This window comes from Pygocentrus nattereri, chromosome 20, assembly GCF_015220715.1.
Source record: "Pygocentrus nattereri isolate fPygNat1 chromosome 20, fPygNat1.pri, whole genome shotgun sequence".
In the NCBI taxonomy this organism is placed as follows: domain Eukaryota; kingdom Metazoa; phylum Chordata; class Actinopteri; order Characiformes; family Serrasalmidae; genus Pygocentrus; species Pygocentrus nattereri.
The window spans coordinates 11356001-11376366 of NC_051230.1; the positions used below are offsets into that span (position 1 = coordinate 11356001).

The 20366-nt window shown below is 38.9% G+C and overlaps 1 protein-coding gene across 1 annotated transcript in view; it reads left to right on the forward strand.

Moving 5' to 3' along the window:
• The window catches only part of ddx31 (DEAD (Asp-Glu-Ala-Asp) box polypeptide 31), a 39660-nt gene that overhangs the window by 12535 nt on the left and 6759 nt on the right, over positions 1 to 20366 (forward strand). Inside the window, exons 15-20 of the mRNA XM_017691198.2 lie at positions 5696 to 5755; positions 7916 to 7966; positions 8551 to 8690; positions 10942 to 11026; positions 11678 to 11789; positions 12487 to 12673. Coding sequence (XP_017546687.1) covers positions 5696 to 5755; positions 7916 to 7966; positions 8551 to 8690; positions 10942 to 11026; positions 11678 to 11789; positions 12487 to 12673 — 635 coding nt within the window. The remainder of the gene's footprint in view (positions 1 to 5695; positions 5756 to 7915; positions 7967 to 8550; positions 8691 to 10941; positions 11027 to 11677; positions 11790 to 12486; positions 12674 to 20366) is intronic.

Genomic DNA, 20366 nt, shown 5'->3' on the forward strand with positions numbered 1-20366 from the left:
ACCTCATGCACTGAAATGCATGCTTTCATAAGAATGGGTAAAAGTCCCAGTTATCCAAATTGCATTTTCCGTTTTTAATATTTTAGTCATCTAATTTTGTCAAATATTCATTGGCGCCCTGCTTAAAACGATTAGGGCCTGTTTCCCAGATTCTGATTAAGCCTGAACTTTATCGTAATAGGATTTGCAGTACAACATTGGTGTTAATCCAAGACTATGCTTAATTCATGTTCGATAATGCGACTCTAGATGTTTTCCTATTATTCCTTACTTTAAAGTAATACTTCAGCATTTTTCCAGCCCAATCTAATATCTGCTCATCTGGCATGTGACAGTACAACATATCATATTGTATCGTATCATAGTGTATGTTGTATATTGGAGCTGATGTATTAGCTTGTGGGTAGAGCATCAGATTAGGGTGCTATAAAGCACAACTTTTATTTCAAGTATTGTAATTTTATTTAATGACCTAATAAACTAAAAATGGAAGCATTAACAAAAAAAAGCAAGGTGTTAGATTGGAATGCTATAAAGCACAGCTTTTGTTTCAAGTATTATAATTTTGTTTAATGAACTAACAAACTGAAAATGGAAGCATTAACAAGTTGATACAAGGCATATAATATAAATATAAAAGCTTTATTTTTATTGTATCAAATCGACACACCACCCATTGGAAAAACCTGTTGACTCAAAATGCCCTTATAATAGGAGACAATGGTCAGGTGCTCAAGCTCATATTGCATTCATATACAGCAAATTAGAGCTTTGTGTTTCTTTTAATGACTGCTCCTGCAAGATTAAGCCCGCTCCTACAGAAAATTTTATTCATTTGTCCCACTCCCACTATGTATTCCCAGTATACACAAAGCAAGAATTAAACCACAGACAGGTTATTTTTGGTATTTTGCTGGACTCAGCATCTGACTGGTTGCTTTGCCACTTTGCAATTACTTTATTCATTGTAATGGTTTTACTGTTTTCATTTATATTGTTTAAATATATGATTCAGAGGTCTCGCTACTTTGTTTAGGCTGTTCTGTAATCTGCAGGATTTCTCTTATTGCATTCGTCCCCATCATGCCCGCATTGGCTGTTTACCTGCCCGCTCCTGCACACAATACTGAAAATTAGTCCCGCGCTGCAAGATATTGTGTTGGGTCCCATGGTCCAGCAGGAGCACTGCAGACCTATACAGCAAATCACCAGGCTTTTTTTTTTTTTTTAAACACATAATGTCAACATTCATTCTTTAAAACCGTTTAGCTTAGTCTTGTGATAAAAACAGTTTGGAGATTCTCTTCTCAGCGTGAACCCTCTGTATGTAAGTATTTATATGTTCTCCAGCTGCAATGCTCAATAATGCCACAGCCTAAACTGATGGTTGTTTGCTGCCTAGTCAGGGTCAGGTTGACTAGGACCAGCTGGTGGAGTGGCAGCAACAGTCGGGTGCCCTGTGGCAGTGCCAGGGGACGCACACACACGGGCCACCCTGCCCAGGTCCCAGCCCTCACCCCCCCACGCTAATGGACGTGGCCTGGACTGCCCATATGGCCCGAGCAGGCCAACAGGCTCAGGAGGGCCCTGGCGCTCGAGGCCTTCCTGCCCGTCCCTCCTAAGATATTAACGAGAGCGGCTCCAGCAGCCAAGGCAGCCGGCAGCGTTATGGATGGGTTTGGTAATGGGACAGCACAGGCCGGGCGCTGGCCGTCTCCTCCGATGAGGAGAGCTGCAGGAGACGCACAGCTGTTCCAGCATACACAACAGATTGTGCTCCACACTGTGAAAGACAGTGAGAGGCAGAGAAAGAGATGTGCTGTCTGTCTCTGTTGTTGGCTGGGCAGTCATCCATGGCACTGCTTCTTCCTCTTTGTTCCTGTAGGAAGAAGTTAGCTAGCATGTCTGCATAGATGCAGCAGGTATCATCTTTCTCTCATTCCTGAAAGTGCAGAATTCTCCTCTAGGTAAACCTGAATTCTTGCCATACAGATCATTCCAGGTAACAGTTTAGTTCTTATTGAGCATATTTTACAGACCCAGATTATTCTGAAGCTTGTACTAAAGAATTTCCAATAGTGTTTGGTCATTGTTACTGCAGTTTAGACCAAGACTGGGGTTAATCCATGAGAAACTGACCCACTGTCTTTTTTTTGTTTATTTTATGCCACAATTATAGCATAACTCTATGAGTTGTATATTATATGAACATACAAACCTTATAAACAGGAGGATCTTAATTCACTGAACACTCAACGTTGGGCTATGAGTAAATGAAACTTGAAAATAATACACCATATAGATAAAAGTATTGGAACACCTACACATTACAACTAAGGGAGCTTTTATGGCATCCCATTCTAAATCCATAGGCATTAATATGGACTTGGTCCCCCACATTGCAGCTATAACCGCTTCCATTCTTCTAGGAAGTATTTTACATGATTTTGGAGTGTGTCTGGGAATTTCTGGCCCTTCATCCAGAAGAGCATTTGTGAGGTCAGACACTGATCTTGGACAAGAGGGCCTCGCAGTCTCTGTTCTAGTTCATCTAAAAGGTGTTCAGTGGGGTTGTGGTCAAGGCTGTGTGCGGGTCAGTCATAGCGTTCCACACAAAACCCAACTAAGCTTTAATGGACCTTGCTGTGTGCACTGCGGCTCAGCCAGGCTGGAACAGAAAAGGGTCCCTAAAAGTTGGAAGCATACAATTTTCCAAAATCTCTTGGTTTGCTGAAGCATTAAGATTTCCCTTCACTGGAACTAAGGGGCCTAGGACAACCCCTGAAAAAAAACCCTCTAGCATTATCCCTGCTCCACCAAACTTTACAGTTGGCACAATGCAGTCAGGCAGGTAATGTTCTCATGGCATTCGCCAAACTGCCAGAAATAGAAGCATGATTCATCACTCCACAGAATAGATTTCCACTGCCCTAGAATCGAGTGGCTGCATGCTTTACACCGCTCCATCTGACGCTTGGCATTGTGCTTGGTCATTTAAGTTGTGCATGCAGCTCCCTGTTTTGAAGCTCCTAGTGCCCAGTTTTTGTGCTGATATTAAAGCCAGAGGAGGTTTGATCTCTATAGTTATTGAATCAGCAGAGCGTTGGTGACTTTCAAGCTCTATTCACCTCAGTACTCAGTGACCCGACTTTGTGACTTCATGTGGTTTGACGCTTAATGACTTGCTGTAGTTGGAGTTGCTGTAGTTTCAGAATGATTCCACTTTTAATAATACCATTCACAGTTGAGTAAGGAATATCAAGGAGGGAAGAACTTTTGCAAATTGACTTGATTTTGTCCAAATAGTGTAGGTGCAGTAGTTAGGGAGATTATGTATAAAATATGATATGATTATATAAACTTCAATTCTTATTAGCTACATTAGCCATAAAGCTCCAGTGCAAAACTAAAGGAGCAAACTTAGGACGCCAAACATGAGTGAGGGGGAAAATTATCAAAACTAGATTTTTTTTTTTTTTTTTTTGCTTAACAAACATCCTGACATTAAGCAGCATGACCTCATGTTCAGTTTATTTGCCTCTTGTCACTCAGCTGCAAAGTCTTATGATTTACAGATGAAAGTGCAACTAATTCTTTTTCTGTTTTGTGCTACAAACCCATTTCCAAAAAAGGTTGGGACAGTAGATAAAATGCAAAAAAAAAAGTTGAAAGCGATGCTTTAGAAATTTACTGTGACCCGTATTTGAAAGCCAGTAGAAAGACAAGATATGTAGTGTTTTAACTCATCTGCTTTTTTTTTTAATTTAAATAAATTACACTAATTCTGTAATTGAAGCCTGCAACACATTTGCAAAGAGTTGGGACAAGGGCAATTTAAAAAAAGAACATTTTCAAAAAAACATCTTAAACAGGTGATGCAATTATGCTTGCATATAAAAGGAGCATCCAGGAAAGAATGAGTTCTTTTATGAGCGAAGATGAGTATTATTTGTTAAATTGCCTGAAATTTGTCAGTACACTGCCTTTTTTAACCTATGTACTTTTGTCTACTTTTTCAAGGCTCGCAACTTTGCTGAAAATGCATCAGGAAACTTTCTCAGTGAGGGCTTGCAAGGATTTGAGATATTTTACCCTGTACAGTGCATATTGTCATAAAAACTTGCAGGGAATCTGGAGAAATCTCTCTGCATCTGTGCAAGGAAAAGGCAGAAAACCACAAATGAATGTCAGTGACTTTCGACCCCACATGTGACTCTGCATTGAAAACTGGCATGTTTCTGTGTTGATTATCACCAAATGGGTTTAGGAATACATCAACAAATCATTGCAAATAAACACTGTTATTGCTGCACCAACAACTGCAAATTAAGACTGTACTGTTCACAGCAGAAGTCATATGTCAGCAGCATTCAGAAATGCTGCCAACTTCTCAGGGCTTGACCTCATCTGAAATGGACAATAGAACACAATAGAAACATATACTGTGGTCTGACAAGTCGACCTTTCAGAATATTTATGGAAATATTGGATGTTGTGTTCTCTGAACCAAAAAAAAAAGCACCATACAGATTGTTACTTGCGTAAACATGCTTTTGTCCCAAAGTGTTGCCGTCTATTTTGGAATGAGCACATATTTCCAAGAAACTGTGAAGTTCTTAAGGCAAAACATTAAATACTGTTTTTGTACTGTTTTCAATATAAGGTAGGCCAAACAGAATTTATTAATCAGTACTTTGTTTTTATTTAACATTTCACTTTCAACCCAATTTCTTTTGGAATTGGGGTTCTTCATGAACAATGTATGGGTGTGTGTCACGCATCCGGCGATCTCCCTAACAAACTCTGTTTCCCAGCATACTATGGGAAATCATGTGACAGTGCCGCCACAACCGGAGTCCCATTCAGACTCCATTTCCCAGGATTCTCTGGAAGATCATGTGACTTAACTCATGCTTGCTCACTTGTCAGTGCTCACAGTCTCCTGAATTTTAACATGATTCACCTGTGTGTTTTGTCATGTGACATGTTTAGTGTAGTGTTAAAGCCTGGGCTTAGTTTAGCTGTATTGCGAAGTATTGCATGTCTGAGATCATACAGAGCATTTGTTATGACTGCTTTTTTGTCTTGTTTGACCTTTGCCTGGATTACCTGTTTTTGTCTCTTTGCCTTTGCCCCTTTGTACCTTCGCCTGTGTTGTTGGATCTGTGTACCTACTCTTGGACTGGTTATCGATTTTGCCTGGTTTTACGATTTTGCCTATTTCCTGATCTTGGACTAAAACTCTCTTTTTATCATCTGCATGCGTCTGAGTTCTGCTGCCTCGTCACAGTGTAGCATCTAACAATTGTGAAAAATGACCACAGTCAGCTCAAATAAATGTGGTCGGCTTAAATTAGTAATTACAGCATTAATGTTATAAATGTGATAGGTCTCACATCCACTCCATTTCTGCATGCCCTTAGCACAGGTTAATGCCAGTTCTGGTGAGTCATAGCATTACACAGTGTAGTGTTGCTCCTACTTCGTTTTTGTTTTTAACACATCTGTTTCAGCCCATTAACTAATTGTTAAGCGTTTCATGAGCTGGGAAAAATACCAAGCTGTGCTCTCAGGGACTACATTTGAGTAATGCACCTTATGAAAAGACATTTGAAACCTGCTGTCTTTTAAGACAGAAGTCTGTATTGTTCTTTGCAGCAGCACAAAATGATCGTCTGTGTTATTTTCTCAACAGGAACGGATGGAGGTGTTTCAGGAGTTCTCACAGAGTAACACTGGCGTCCTGCTGTGTACGGTGAGTCTGTAAAGCAAGATGCACCGTTTCTGGTTCACTGCTTTGTAATGTTAGTGTTCTGTATGGCAATGCTTTCCTTTTAGTAAAATGTTGTTGACTTGTCCTTTGCACTGCAGTTGTCAGCACTTGCTGTACCGTGTTGCTTTTGCCCTGCACTGAAGGTTCCTCTCTTACCTTTTTGAATGACTATTGTTGAAATGGAAAGTCATTTAGCACTTGCTTTAAAGGTGGCTATTATTTTAGATACATGCTTGGATAAAGTAAATCACTTTGGATAAAAGCATCAGGTGTAACATAAATGTTTTGAGTGAGCAGAAACACGCCACAGTGGACAGAGAGACCTTAACTATAACTCTTATTTCTCTTTTCTCTCCTCTCTGCTGCTCTCTTGCTCTCTTTCCTTCTTTTTTTTATGTTCACACTCTTTCTGTATTGCTTTCTTGCTATTTTCTTGTTTATCTTATCTCACTCCTGAAACACTTCTGTCTTTGTTTTTCTTTATCGCTTGCTCTTGCTCTCTCTGTGTACCCTCCTGGCCCAGCTGTTGGCTGTAGGGCCATAAGGGGAGGTCCTGAGGGAGGGAGTTCTGTGTTAGCTCTGGCGGCCATGCAGTGTCTCTCAAGGCTGAAGCTGCCAGGCCTGGCCTGCTCTCCTCTGCCACAGAAGAGCAGTCTCCCTGCATGTGAAAGGTCTCTCAGTGACTGGTGCCCACTGACTGTCTGCCAGGCTTTGTATTCGCTCACTGAACCACATATGCTTACTGCTTTCAGAGGGACTCACTGCTGTCCCTGTTCTGAGCCTTTTAACCTCACAGGCCAGGATTTGAGTGTTTTACTGGAACCTGGCAAATTTAAATGTTCAGTCAGTTATTGGAAATTGGAATTAAACATAAATTTTACTGAGATGTCCTGTTGATAAATAACTTGCTTAGAAAGTTGTTTGTCTTTAGAGAAATTTGCCAAGTGCCGTGAACACCGTATGCTTATTATTCTGTTTTTAGTCTGAAAGGACTCCTATCCTGCATTTGTCTTGTATAATTTATATCCTGTTAGTTTACTTGTGTGGTCTTGTGTACCAAAAGCACAACCATTTTGGAGCCTCTCGCAGCCTTTTTACAACACATCATGTTGAAACTGAGAAATTGTATTTTTTGAAAAAATATATACTCCCTTTAAATTTGATGCTGGCAACGCATTTCAAAAAAAGTTGGGATGGAGGCTTGTTTACCACTGTATTACATCTCCTTTTCTTTTAACAATAATTTGTAAGCGTTTGTGAACTGAGGAGGCCAACTGTTGTTGTATTGAAAGTAAAATGCTTTCCCATTCTTGCTTGATATAGAAATTCAGCTGGTCAACCGTTCAGGGTCTCCTTTGTAATATTTTTCATGACGTGTTTTCCATGAGTGACTGGTCCAGACTGCAGGCAGACCAGTTTAGCACCTGGACACTTTCACTATGGAGTTTGGTGCACATTTGGTCCTTAGCAATTTAAGGAATTTAAGTGAAGAGGAGAAAGAAAAATCAATAAGAAGGAATAAAATGTGATTTTGAATTTATATAACTTTGCTCAGATGCTCACCAAAATAAAGAATTTCACTAAAATGTTATTCAATGAAGGGATATTAAATATTTTATGATCAAATATTACATAAAAATGAGAAGACAGAATAGTTTGTGGCTGCTGTCCCTGGCTTTGTCTGTAGTCTCATCGTTTTGTAACATTATTCGCTGAAAAATGAGTAATTTTAATTCCGCTGACTGACTGGCCTGGCCCTGCACTGGCCTCCATCTGCACTTTGCTCCAGAGGAGCAGTGGACCCCAGGCAGCTCTGAGCTCTGCCCAGCCAGGGCTTATCCCAACTGGGCCACAGAACTAGGAGAGGGAGGGGTGCAGGCCCAGAGCGCCATGCTGCAGCCTCTCTGTCTTCCAGCAGTTATTAATAAAGAGCTTATCTTGGCTGGGCACCACAAATCTGTAAGGGATAAAGGAGAGAAATCAAGAGAGTAAACAGTCTTTGTTTAGAGATGGATTTATTTTCTGTCATGCTGCCTGTGCTGTTCTGTGTTTGTTGGTGGCTGTTTGAAACTGCCTCAGGAGAAGGTGTCATGCTATGTAGTTTTCTTCTGTTAACATTGTTTGTGTTTTCCTTTTGTAAAGGACGTGGCAGCACGTGGGTTGGATCTTCCTCAGGTCACGTGGATAATACAGGTGCAGTGTCTTTCAAATAACCTCAGACTCTTCAAATCACCTATGAGAGTTAAACGATACACATTCAGGTTCAGAAGTATTTGTGTTCTGAAGTCAGCAGTTGATTTTAGATATTTAATGTGTTAAAATACCTAAATTCTTCAGTGCTCCAGTTACATGCTGCACAGATTTGTTTGGCTAAGAATAGTACAAATGCTATGTCAAAACAAGATCTCAAATTATACTTCATATGGCATGTCTCCATTTTCGACTTAAGAAAACTGAAAAATCAACATCATGTCACAAAAACATGAATGTAGATTTTGTACAAATGTTAAACAGCTACACTGTGTACTATTTGTTAGGGTACTTTATGTGAAACATACTCCCACTGATGCACTGCACATAAAAATATTGCCTATTTTTTGTTTTGCCTGTTTATGAATTATTGTTCATACTTGTTAAGATCAGCTATTACAGTAGATGAAAGTCAGGCTAAACCTGCCATATTTATATAATAAGATACTGAGTGTATTGTCCCTATTGTATAAACAAGTCAAGTACAGTATGTTGTGTGATGTGTTCTCCTCACGTTTCTGTTGCAGTATAATCCTCCCACTTCCGCTGCAGAATATGTGCATCGTGTGGGCCGAACGGCACGCATTGGAGCTAAGGGCAATGGCCTTCTTTTTCTTTCACCTTCTGAGACCACCTACATAGATGTCTTGGCCAAGCACAACATCAGGTCTGTGGAATGATTGCTTTATCCCAGAGGTATCCTGATTCTGGTGCTAGAGGGCTGGAGTCCTGCACAGGTCCATGGCTGCTCAAACATACCTTAATTCTAATTCCACTCCAAACTTAGTTACATTTTTGCACACACATATGAGCCTTATTCAGCATGCGCTGACGAGGCCAGTTTTTTAGAAGTTAACAAGCAGTTTAAACCCCTAAAGTGGTCTTACGTATTAAATTATTTTCAGATGTGAAATGAAACAGTATTGCTAACTGTGCCAGTATTGCGACTGTGGTTAAGCTAGCCTTTTGGCCAAACATGATCAAATTAGCTAAGCATATAATTTTGCTGCTTGCTCTGAGTGGCATGCTACTTAAAGCATGTACAAAAACTCAAAACTGGTGGGAAAAAAAGGAAATTTGACTTTAATGTAGTTGCAGTATGTGGCTATGCAAGTTTGGGATCAGATGTGTTATCAGCAGACACCCACTATTAAAAGACATGAATCAGGATAAGGGAAAACAAACTGGGACATTGGGACATCCATACCAAACAGGGTTATGGCCCTCCAAGACTGGTGCTGAACCCAATCTTCTAGCTAGGCTCAAACACAGGAATTTGTGGTTACGATTAATGTGGCATAAGTGGACAGAGAGTGCTGTCAGATGTAATGGAAGGTGGTCAGGCTTCTGTTGTCTCCATTCCAAAGCCCACAGTATGGTGGCGAGCAGCAGTGAGCTAGGCTGATGGATCTTCCATGATATCCACACTGGCAGCCGTTGAACGGAGCCCATGAGAGCCATCACACACACTCTCGCTCTCACTGTGTGAGTGGAGAAACCACAAAGATAGAATGGATCTGCTGCTGGAAGCCCTGCAGCCACAGCACTCCATCTTAGGTTACAGATCATTACAGATTACAGAAACCTTCAGTCTCCAGAGAGAAGCGATAGAGGGATGTAGGGGAGGAATAAAGTCTTCAAACTTTAATACCTATGTTATGTTAGTATATAATGAGTTGCCCTAGGGGAAAATATTGTAACATCTGCAGTAATCAGTAGGGCTTTGTCTCAAAGTTGAATACTTTTATCGGACCGATTGGATTACTTCAGTACTACTGAATATCAAAAACATAGAGTACAGTAAAGTGCGACATACTGCTAGAAGAAGAGGCAAGCAAGCTCAGGTGATGAATCCCCTAGTTTCATCATAAAATGCATTCCCAAAAGCAGTGAACTGAACCAGGGTTTAGAAGCAGACCAAGACCTGCAAGCTTTTGCTATACCAGTTCAGTTGTCTGTTGCACAGTGGAATGTTCACACTGATCACAATGGAGCAAACTAAAGAAAAGGTTTCATAAGTCCACACCAAACAAAGTAGGTGTGGAAGCACCCTGAGAAACTTTTCCAACTGTGACTAGCTGTCTGTCTGCATTGTGCGTACCTCGGCTGCGTTATCTCAAACTGATAATGTGACCTTTTGTTCATCTCTTAATATTTGTATTGATTATACTTCAATCTTTATAATTTTATAGTTCAGAGTGACATTACTGGCCCACTGCAAACTACTTCCTCCCCCTGAGTACAGGCCTATGGCCCACTGGTTGTCCACAGCCCACAGACTGAGAAACCCTGGTGTAGTGGATAGCACCACTGCCCTATGCATGGAGGATTGGAGGGTCTGTTCCCAATGTCATATTTAACTGTCATTGTAAGCTGCTCTGGATAAGAGTCAAGTCATTTTTATTTGTATTGCACTTTTAAAGACAACAAAGTGTTGTACAATAAAATCAAGGAATTTCAAACTGAAAAACATGGAAACAAAACATACATATTAATAAAGAAATTATTAAAATTAATTAAATATGACAAAACGCAGGTGACAAGATGAGCAAGATGGAGCAGCAAAACCAACTTCTGTAGGACTTGATTAGACTCAAAAGTCTTTTGTCTGTGATGACTTTATAAAAAAGGATAAGCTGTTTCATAAGCTTTTAAATTCAGAGCTCTGCCTTCTGTATCACAGCTATGGAAATTTAATCAGTGATTCACTTCATAAATGGCTTATAGTGTGAAGTTGTTTTTTTCTTAAATGGGAAAATGTTTTAATTATCATTTGTCAGCAAAAAAGTAAAATGATCAGATAATTATTTCACCATCAGCTACAAAAAAGTGTGAGTTCTCACTAGAGCATTTTCTGTTGAATGTAGTCCATTTCTGAGTCTGTTCTGCCAGCCTGACCTTTACACTCTGTGTTCCAGCCTCCATGAGATGAAGATGAACGACATCTTGTCCAGTCTGAAGCAGGACGAGCGGTTCAGAGGCAGAGGGAAATGGGACAGTAGGGTAATTTTGACTCCCTGTAGCTCTTGGCAACTCATGCTGCTCTTCTTGGCTGTGTGCAAATCTGCTTGGCCAGGTTTTCTATGGAACAAACCCAACACATTTGGCTTGAATTATTTAAATTGAATTCTGGACATATAAGGCATATATAGCACATTAATAGTGTAACATGGTGCTGTTTCAAAAGCCTTCCTCTGTTCACCACCTCTTTCACAATGAGGGCCCAAACACAATAGTGAGAGAAGGCCTCGGCCAGCTCCCAGGCACTCTTAATCCTCATTTAATTTCCTCTTCCCTGCCGTTACCAATTGGCTGCTTCTGCTAATACCCCCTGTGGGCACTTGTCAGCTGGGAGGTCAGAGGTCGGGGGACTGAGGGGGAGGTGTCTCAAAATACAGTGTGTTTAACCCATGCCTTATTACTATTACTTAGTACACCGCATTGGAAAGCTTTAATTAAATTTGATCCTCTCTAAAAAGTACTTGCTTAATGTACAGTATGTCTGCTTTTGTATAACAAAGACTATTGTTTTAGAAAATAATCTTATGAATGAGGAGAATAGCCTCATTTCTGCTTCAGACAAAATGATTAATTAATCTCATTTTAAGTCTTTTTTTTTTTATAGCTTGTTTTTGTGTTTGTATGTCTGGTCAGAGATCTGCAGGTGCACAAGAGCAGGAGGTGCGAGAGAGAGCCACGGTTTTACAGACAGACTTTGAGAACTATGTCCATGGCAGTGCAGAGTCGGTGCAGGCTGCTAAGAAAGGTAGGTTTAGTCTGATTTTATGCACAGATACAGAGCTGGTGTTCAGGCCAAGCAAGGGCCATACTGAATATTAAATGGAATTTGCAGTGGTGTTATGCACAGATTCAGCTCAGTTTAGCTCAAGTCTGAAAGACTAACCGGTGAAAAGACAGGGTAAACTGTATCTGATTTGTAAGAATGATTTCAGGCCTGCAGGGCCTTTGTCAAGAACATACAAACATGCAGTTTTCCATGCAAATAAAATCTTACCACTGCAGACATATACCAGTATGTAAACATGCCATTTTTTCAGATATACAAAATTAAAAAATGTTCTTATAGGAAGAACAGAGATTTCCTAAACTATGGTAGCAGCTCCAGCAGTGAGACAGGGTTTTTTTTTTATCATTTATTGCATGTTGACTATTAATGCTTTGGATGTGTAACCAAATTTAAACTGGATAATGATCTATGTTTGGGAAAAGAGAGGCCTAAAATATAATCTATGCAAGATAGACAAAATCTAAAATTAGTATGATGGGAAAAGGGCTGAGAAATTCTCTTAAAGTCCTAATTAACCAAAAGAGTGTTGGTCTTTTTCGGTTCAGTTTCACTCTTTTGTGTTACTTTCAAGATCTTTATGGTCATTATGGTCATTTAACTCTCGCCACTCATCTGCTCTGAATTCTGTCTTGTTTATCTTTTGTCTGTTCTCCAGCCCTGCAGTCGTTTGTAAGAGCATATACAGCGTACCCCTCCACTCTCAAACACATCTTCCACATCCGTAACCTACACCTGGGTCATGCTGCCAAGAGCTTCGGTCTAAGGGACGCGCCCAAGGGCCTGTCTGCTGCCACAGCTAACAGCAAGGAGAAGAAAAAGGGCAAAGGAAAAGACGTTAAGAGGTATGGTGTCAGGATTTGTATTTTGGCTTGGCTGTGTAGTCTGAGCATAAGCGCAAGATAAAGATTTTCTTAATATGCATATTCAGTTAAGATTACATTCCATTAAGCTCTAAAAGCAGCACAAGCTGTGTTTTACTTTTATGGATTTTTTTTAAACCAATTATTGTGAAAGATTTTCACTGACTTTGCTCATCGTCATCTGTCTGCATGCAAATGCAGTCTGTATTTTCCTTATCAGGTTTTTTTTTAATTAGACCCTGCAGTTTTTGCCTTTTTAGTGGATTTCATTTTTTAAACAAGCATTTATTATTTAGACATCTCTCCTTATGATCATATTTGATGTCTTTAATGTGTTAATTACTTCTTCAAAATTATTACTTTATATTTTCATTATTGCAAGTGATTTTTTTTCTCAATTATTCAACGCTACAAGATTAAGAAAATGAATGTACTTCATCGGTTAGTTTCTTTTGGCCACGTTTGTTCCTCAGAGACGGAGCAGAGCTCTGTGCCAGAAGACAAGCAGGCTTGGCAGCTGCATATCTTTCCCCATCCTTGGGCCGCAGAAGGTCAAAAAAGAGTAGTCAAGTCCTGGCCTTTACCTGCTCTGTTCTTTCCCTGCCTTCTTTTTGGCAGACATTACACTTCTCTCGTTCCTTTCTCCTGCATTTAACGCTCGGCGGGCCAGTAGGAGCTGCTTTTTGGCATAAGCAGTGTGGTTCTGGCCAACCTCTGTGTTTGCAGACACACCTATTGCTAGTTTATTGGGAAGAAATTAACTTAGGGTACATTCAGACGTCTTTGTCAAATTGTATTTTTGGCCAAAGCTTAACTCCACATCACCAGCTTTTTTGTTGTTGAAACAGAAGACCAAACTGACTTTCATCTGTTGACTGAAACACTTTCCTTCTTTTTCACCCATGAATTAAAGTCTAAACTTTATTTAAGTCAATGCCTAGTCAGAAGGTGAATATTGTGTTGGGTATTTGTAATAAAATTACCAACTGCCAATTGTAGAGTTGTTATAGTTTGACTATATTCATGACATTTTCATGGTGTGATAACCTAGCCGTTATTATGGTTTGAAGATATCACAGTATTAAGCAACCATGTAAATTACCATGAAATATAGTTGTATGCAAATGTTTGAAAACCAAAGATCAGTGTTCATGTTATGTTGATTTTCTCAGTGAAGATCGGTTAACATTTCCAACATCAGACAGAGTTTAAATTTATTTCACCCTAGGCCAAGTATCTAACTCTAAACAAAGCTAACTCTGCTGACTACGGTGAATAAATATATTTTATGATTTTTAGCTAATTATGCTAAAAGGTACATAAAGGTTATGTCCGTTCAGAAAGACTGAGCTGTTAGGTGTTTTCAAAGTTGTTGTTTGGTTCATTTATAGCCAGCAGTGTTGCATTGTTTATGCATTTGGTAACAGCGTGGACATTATTGCTGGCTAGCAATGCTTCATCTATCACCGTTTGCATGAGTTTACCACTAATATGTACAACTTTGTTAGATGTTCATCTTCTTTGTGGAAAAAATCACTAATTCACGTGTTTGCAAGTTTATAAGGACCATCTGAAACCAGCAAAAACCTGGACTTTGGAATCTAGCTAGATCAAGACCCCTGACTAGACATTCTAAAATTTGGATTAATTAGGTTCATGGAGAATAAATGTGTCTTGAGCTTGGCTTGGTCAGAGGAAGGAGGTCATTTCAGAGTGCAGGTGGTGCATAAAGATGAAGGCTAATGGGCAGATGTATCCCGATCTGTTGTGCGTGGACATTGCAGCATGGTTGCTAGGCAGAAGCCGTGAGATTTGGCCACTGCTGGACGCTGCAGGGTCATTAGTGGTCATCAGAATGGCCTCCCACAGGATCCATAACATACAAGCTGCAACCTGAGTCTGGTTAGCTGGGCTACGTCCAGACTGGTCCCGGAGTGTGCGTGCACATGTGTGTGGTCAGTCTTCTCTGCAGGGTGCATTATATCTCACTCTAGCAAGGCAATGGCATGTGGATAAAGCGGCTTGTGTTTGTTTTTAGAACTTTGTGGTGACCAGAAGTGATCAGTTGGGGTTAACCCTAACCCTACATAATGATGGACACAACAGTTTTGTAGAAGTCACAACATTCTTGTCTGAAATCATGCTGTTTTCACTTGATATCAAGCAAAAAAGAGGTAAAGTGAGGTAAAGTGTACAGTATTGTGCAATGGTTGGAGACCAACCTTCAGTTTGAATTACCATTTAAAAAGCCATTAAGAACAAATTATTAATTTTTCATCATCAGGGAAAGAAAAACAGAAAATAGGTCTTTCACAGAAAATTACACCAAAGCATCACAGGAACTACATGTCGTCTATGTCATCTCAATTTTTTGTCAATTTTAACTTTTCTACGTCATTTGAGCACAACAGGAGTCAGTGTTAACATACATTAAAAGTTAAAATCATTTTTGGCTTCTCCTGTAAAGAAAGACACTTAGAGAAACTTATTTACTTTGGATAGCATAACATATTAGTACATCTTTCAGTATCTATTGTGTCCACACTTTGTCTTTATTACAACTTGTCTTATTTTCTGCTGGGACATTTTTCCACACCTCCAAAGTTCAGTCTTAGAGGTTAGTTACATTTTCTGTTTTTGATTCTATTTCTCATTCTCTCCTCAGTCTATAAAACTTTACTTCTCAGATGTCCAGTTTCAGTGCTCTAGAGCATTTTGGCATATTACATTTTCTCATTAAGGGCTTCTTGACATCTACACATCCTTTCAGACTCATAGCATTGAGATGTGTCCTCTACCGGGCTTTGTACTGTAGTTAAAAACTCTTCTTTTTTTGTCTTATTATATAACTCCAGGTTTTCAAAAACTATTTTACGTTTATTTTTTTACTTGGCTGGAATTCTTCTTAGTGGTACTTTGCGACCATTTTGATTGGAAATTAAATAAATGAAGGGTGGTCATTGTTGTTTGTCCTATACTGTAGACTGTTAAAAGTGGCTCATCAGCTCTACCTAAAAACCTAAATAAAAAAAAAAAATTCACTTGATAAGTAAATTAAAATTCAAACTGATTAAGTACGTTGAATGAATGATTCTTTCAATCGTTTTTTTTTTTTTTTAAGTTGAATAAAACTAGTTCAAATTCTTGTTACCACATGAAGTTATTTATTTATTTATTTATTTTAAGTAGATCTGACAAACCCCTTTTTACAGTGTACGTGTAGCATTACTGAGCTACTGTAGTACATAATTCAGTGGGGGTCCTGACAATTTGGAAACACTGACAAACCTGTGTCTGTTAGAGCTTCTCTTCAGTCTCTTGCATGGTTCAGGGTTTTGTAGCTGACCTGCACATATGTGAATCATGACCACTAGTCTCAGAAAGTGTCATTTTAAATGGTAAACTCTTATCTCAGTGTTAGGCTATGTTTCAGAAAGAACAGTTCTTGTTTTCCCTCTCACTGCCTTGGGTCTTTTTGGTCCTGTTATTCCGCTCTCTCTTTCATCCCCTCTCTTGTGTTAGTGGAGCGTTTGAGAACCAGCCTTGAAAGCCTTTCTTTTCTATGCTCTTCAACAGAAAGAAAACGTCAAGTATCGTTAAGTAAAATTGCATGTTAAACTTGTTTAACTCCAGGTTTGTGGCATAAGCAATTTAACTGGAAAGATGTGACATTTCACATGTCTCTTGTTAATACTCAGATACAGTAGTATTTAGAATGTCTGTACTTTACAGTGCTCATGGATTCCCACTCTCTGTTGGCAGAGCTTTGTGATTGTCTCAGTAGGTTTTGTTTTAAAGCTCAGCTTGCAAATCTCCAGAAAGTGTTAAAAGTTTGTAATATTTTGTAGCTGGCAGTTATTTTGTTGCTGTCATAACAAAAGCTTTACTGTTTTTTTTTTTTTAAACTTATTTAACTATTTATATTTTTTATAGCATTTGAAAGCTGTAGCTATGCTTTGGGTTATTCTGTCTTTGTGGTGTCAAAGATACCCCGCAACTTTAAGCCCTTAAAAATAACCTTAGATTGGGAAGAAACCACAGTTAGTTTTATATTCTTTGTTCTATTCTGAAATTAACCAACACAGGTTTAGATAATTCCTCTTTTTGAAATTTTATTTTAAGAATTTTTTGTCATGTCAAGTTTAAATTGTGAAAATACATTAAAATGTCTGTGCTGTGTTAAAATGATATGAAAGATTTCATTTTGATGTGATAAATCTTGTAAATTTTTGTAGGTGGTATTACAGAAACGTAATATGTCAACATGAATAAAAACACGTCTTTTTGAATTACTTTCTGAATTCTTTTATAAGGACAGACTAAGAAATTCACGGTTAGTGTTATCTAGCTTTAGATGTCTCAAAACGATCAAGCTCAGATTTTAGTCATTTTTTGTCAGTGCTGTAATAAGTACTGATGTTCAGTATAACATCAAGTTTAGCACAGTAACTCATGTATATTATGTTACAGCATAACAGAATAGTTGCAGCAGCATTCAAAAAACAGTGCAAGTTTTACCTGCCTCACATTAATGTCATAAAATTCACAAATAAGAAGCAAAAAGTGTTATTAATCATGATATTGATATTTCTTGTGTGTGTAAAGTCCACTCCCAACAGTTTGTGAGACCCTTTAGTTGTGCATCATTAGTTAACAGCATTTGTGTTTCGTTCTCTTGTAAAGATATTATTTTTAAGATTTTGTTTGAGTTTTGTTTCGACAGCATCATTGTTTTTGTAATGTAGACGATGGTGCTTGTGTAGTAAAACTTTATAAACCTGGAGTTTATTCACTGAGATGTTGATACTCCTCCCTGTCTTTGTTTGCTCTGCGTGTGTGTGTGTAACTGGTAATTGGCCGGGTGACCTGTAGCAAGACCTGTGAAGGGAGCCCATGGAGCAGGACAATGGATTTCTGTCCCTGAGGGTCAGACCCCCAAGCATTCATTTAGACACACAGACACACACACTGATGTCCAGACAACAGATGATTCTCGCAATGTATTACTCAACTGTCACAGCTGACAGCTGATGAATATATCTCTAGACATCTCAATTTACATCTCTCTAGCCATGCACCAAAATAAAAATTTGTGGTTGGAACCAAAACTGAAATTCACGACACACTGAGCTGAAAACTTAAACTGCAAACCAAAAATTCTTAAGGTAAATAAATATAAGTTGAAATAAACTTGCCAAAATTAATACAGTCGGTAGGCAACATTATGTGCTGTGAACTGTGACAACAGAGAGCGGTTGGTCACTCAAAGCAATTAATTAGTCTATTCTTATCTGTTGTAATTTGCACTTAGGCACTGTCATGTTGTTTCGTTTTGTTTTTTTGTCATTTGAAAAACTGTGGATACAGATGGCATTAGTGTGGTAGCCAGTGCGCTCTTTTCTGCTTCTGTTTTGCTTAGTTCTGCATGTGAAGTGGGACGTACTGTTGTATCCTCTCATGATGCATGGCATTAAAAGTGATTAATGTTGTGGTCAGGACCACTAGAGCCAACTCAGTGTCAAGACCAGGACACTTCAAATCTTAATTTACATCATTTTTTTTAATAAAATGAAAACAAAGTAATCATAACATTTTATGATCTGCCCTCAGTGGATGTTTGAACTATAGAACTTTGGAACCAATGAACATCAACAAACTATTCAGTTATGCTCAAATTAGATTCTCAACAAACAGATTTTGTTTAAACCTATTCCACAGTGGTTTTCAGCCTGTTTTAGTGATGAAATTCATTACAATACAAACATTCAGCCATAAACAATTTAAATATGACGGATATTGTTGAGTATTTGTGATAATAAAAATGTATTATTTATTGAGTTATTGATTGTTTTGGTAAAATGGTAACATTTTGACTTTTAGAGCAAGCACAAATAAAAACAAAGAGAATACAGCAGTGAATATGTAGGAGAGCTACTCATCTGTGGGAACTGAAAACGAGTAACCGCCGCTTGAGTAACAGGCTATTTGCTCAGGGGTCTTCTCAAATGAAGCTTCGAAACCCAACAATTTCCACTTGGAGACAAAAAATAGTGAATATGTATCTAAACCTGATGAACTGAGCCAGAACTCTGTTTGCAGCTTTCCTCTCTTCAGCCTGACATCCAGCACACGAAAGCTGCCAAATCAGCCTTCTCGTTAGGTGAGTCGGAAAAAAACCAATGGCTTAAATCCGTGGAAGCTTTTGTGGTCGTTTGTGTGAGCCGTGAGTTGCAAAGGTTTGGGATCCCCTAATGCACAGAAAGAACTATTTTATTCTGTTTATTCTAGTTTTCCAGTTACCTCAGATGAAGAAGGCATTCCACTCGGCCGGTCTTAACAATTCCTAGTTCACGTTACCCCGAGGCAAAGACAAGACTGAATCCAAAAATGGTTGATACTGAGACGAGAGGGAGACCGTTGTTTATGGTCTCTAGCCTAATCTATCGAATATTACAACATTAAAAGTGATTAATAAACGATTTTCTATTGTTTCTTGTTGAGTCTGTGAAATAGTTCCACATAGCCAGTGTTTTACTGCTGGTTTGCTTCTGCTCCAGCTGTTTTAACCTGTGTTGACTAAGAAGGCAAACAGCATTTCTCATTTTCATTTAAATTATTTGTAAGATCTTGGGTTTTGACAGTTTGTTATGGGCCTGTTGTTTAAACAGTTACTTCTGTCACATTTCTAGCTCTTTTTCTCGTACGGCAAAAAACAGAATGTGTTTTTTTGTTGTTTTTTTTTTTTACATCCATGCTATATGAATTGTCAGTGCCTCATATTTAACACCAGTGCTGTTGTCTTGTACACGGATCATGTCTGCATAACTTGATTGAGGACTTTGGGCCGATAATAGTGACCATCTGCAGTCTCCTGTGTATATAGTTGTGTTGTGTTCATAGGGACTGGCCGCCCTGTCAGTGGAGACTTCATTACAGCAGGCTGTGGCATACACTGCCCATGTCCAGACAAGACTTCTCTAATGAGCTGTATCACACCACTACATGCAAACACATACAAACATGCTCCGTAACAACAAAGTCCTCTGGAGCTCAGGAGTGTGACAATTATCACTAAGAACACACCAAAAATACTCTCCAGCTCTGCTGTGAGGTTAGACGTTTTTCTGTGTGCTGGTTGATATTCATAACATAAGGAGTGTGCACACCTGTTTGAGGTCATTTATTTTAAGCAGCTTTGACTGACGGTTGTTAGTGTAATTAGGCAGCAATGTTTGCACAGAGAATTTTGGCTTAACTTTTACTCTGGCCCAAATGTCTTCAGACTTTGTCTTGGTTTTCCTCTGGGACCTCAGAGTTACTAACTTGAGTGTTTTATGTATGCACGTTCTAACTGTTTTAGTGATTTTTCTACATTGTAGGGATGATAATGGTTTTAATTTCTAACACAGGGCCGCGATTAATCTGTGTGGTCAGTCGTCTAACTATGAGCATAATTATTAATGAATTCCTCTAATTTGATTATTCATCTTCTTTGACCATGCACTTATTATTAGTGTCAGAGTTATGTATTTTTCATACTTTGACCTCTTGAAACATCTGAAGCCCAGCTGCTTGCAAGCAGTGCCTCCACATCTGTAGCTCTACATCTGTGACCCTGTTGTTCAAAAAACTTCTAAAGGGCAAGCTGTACTGATGTCTCTCCTGCTCAAAGGTA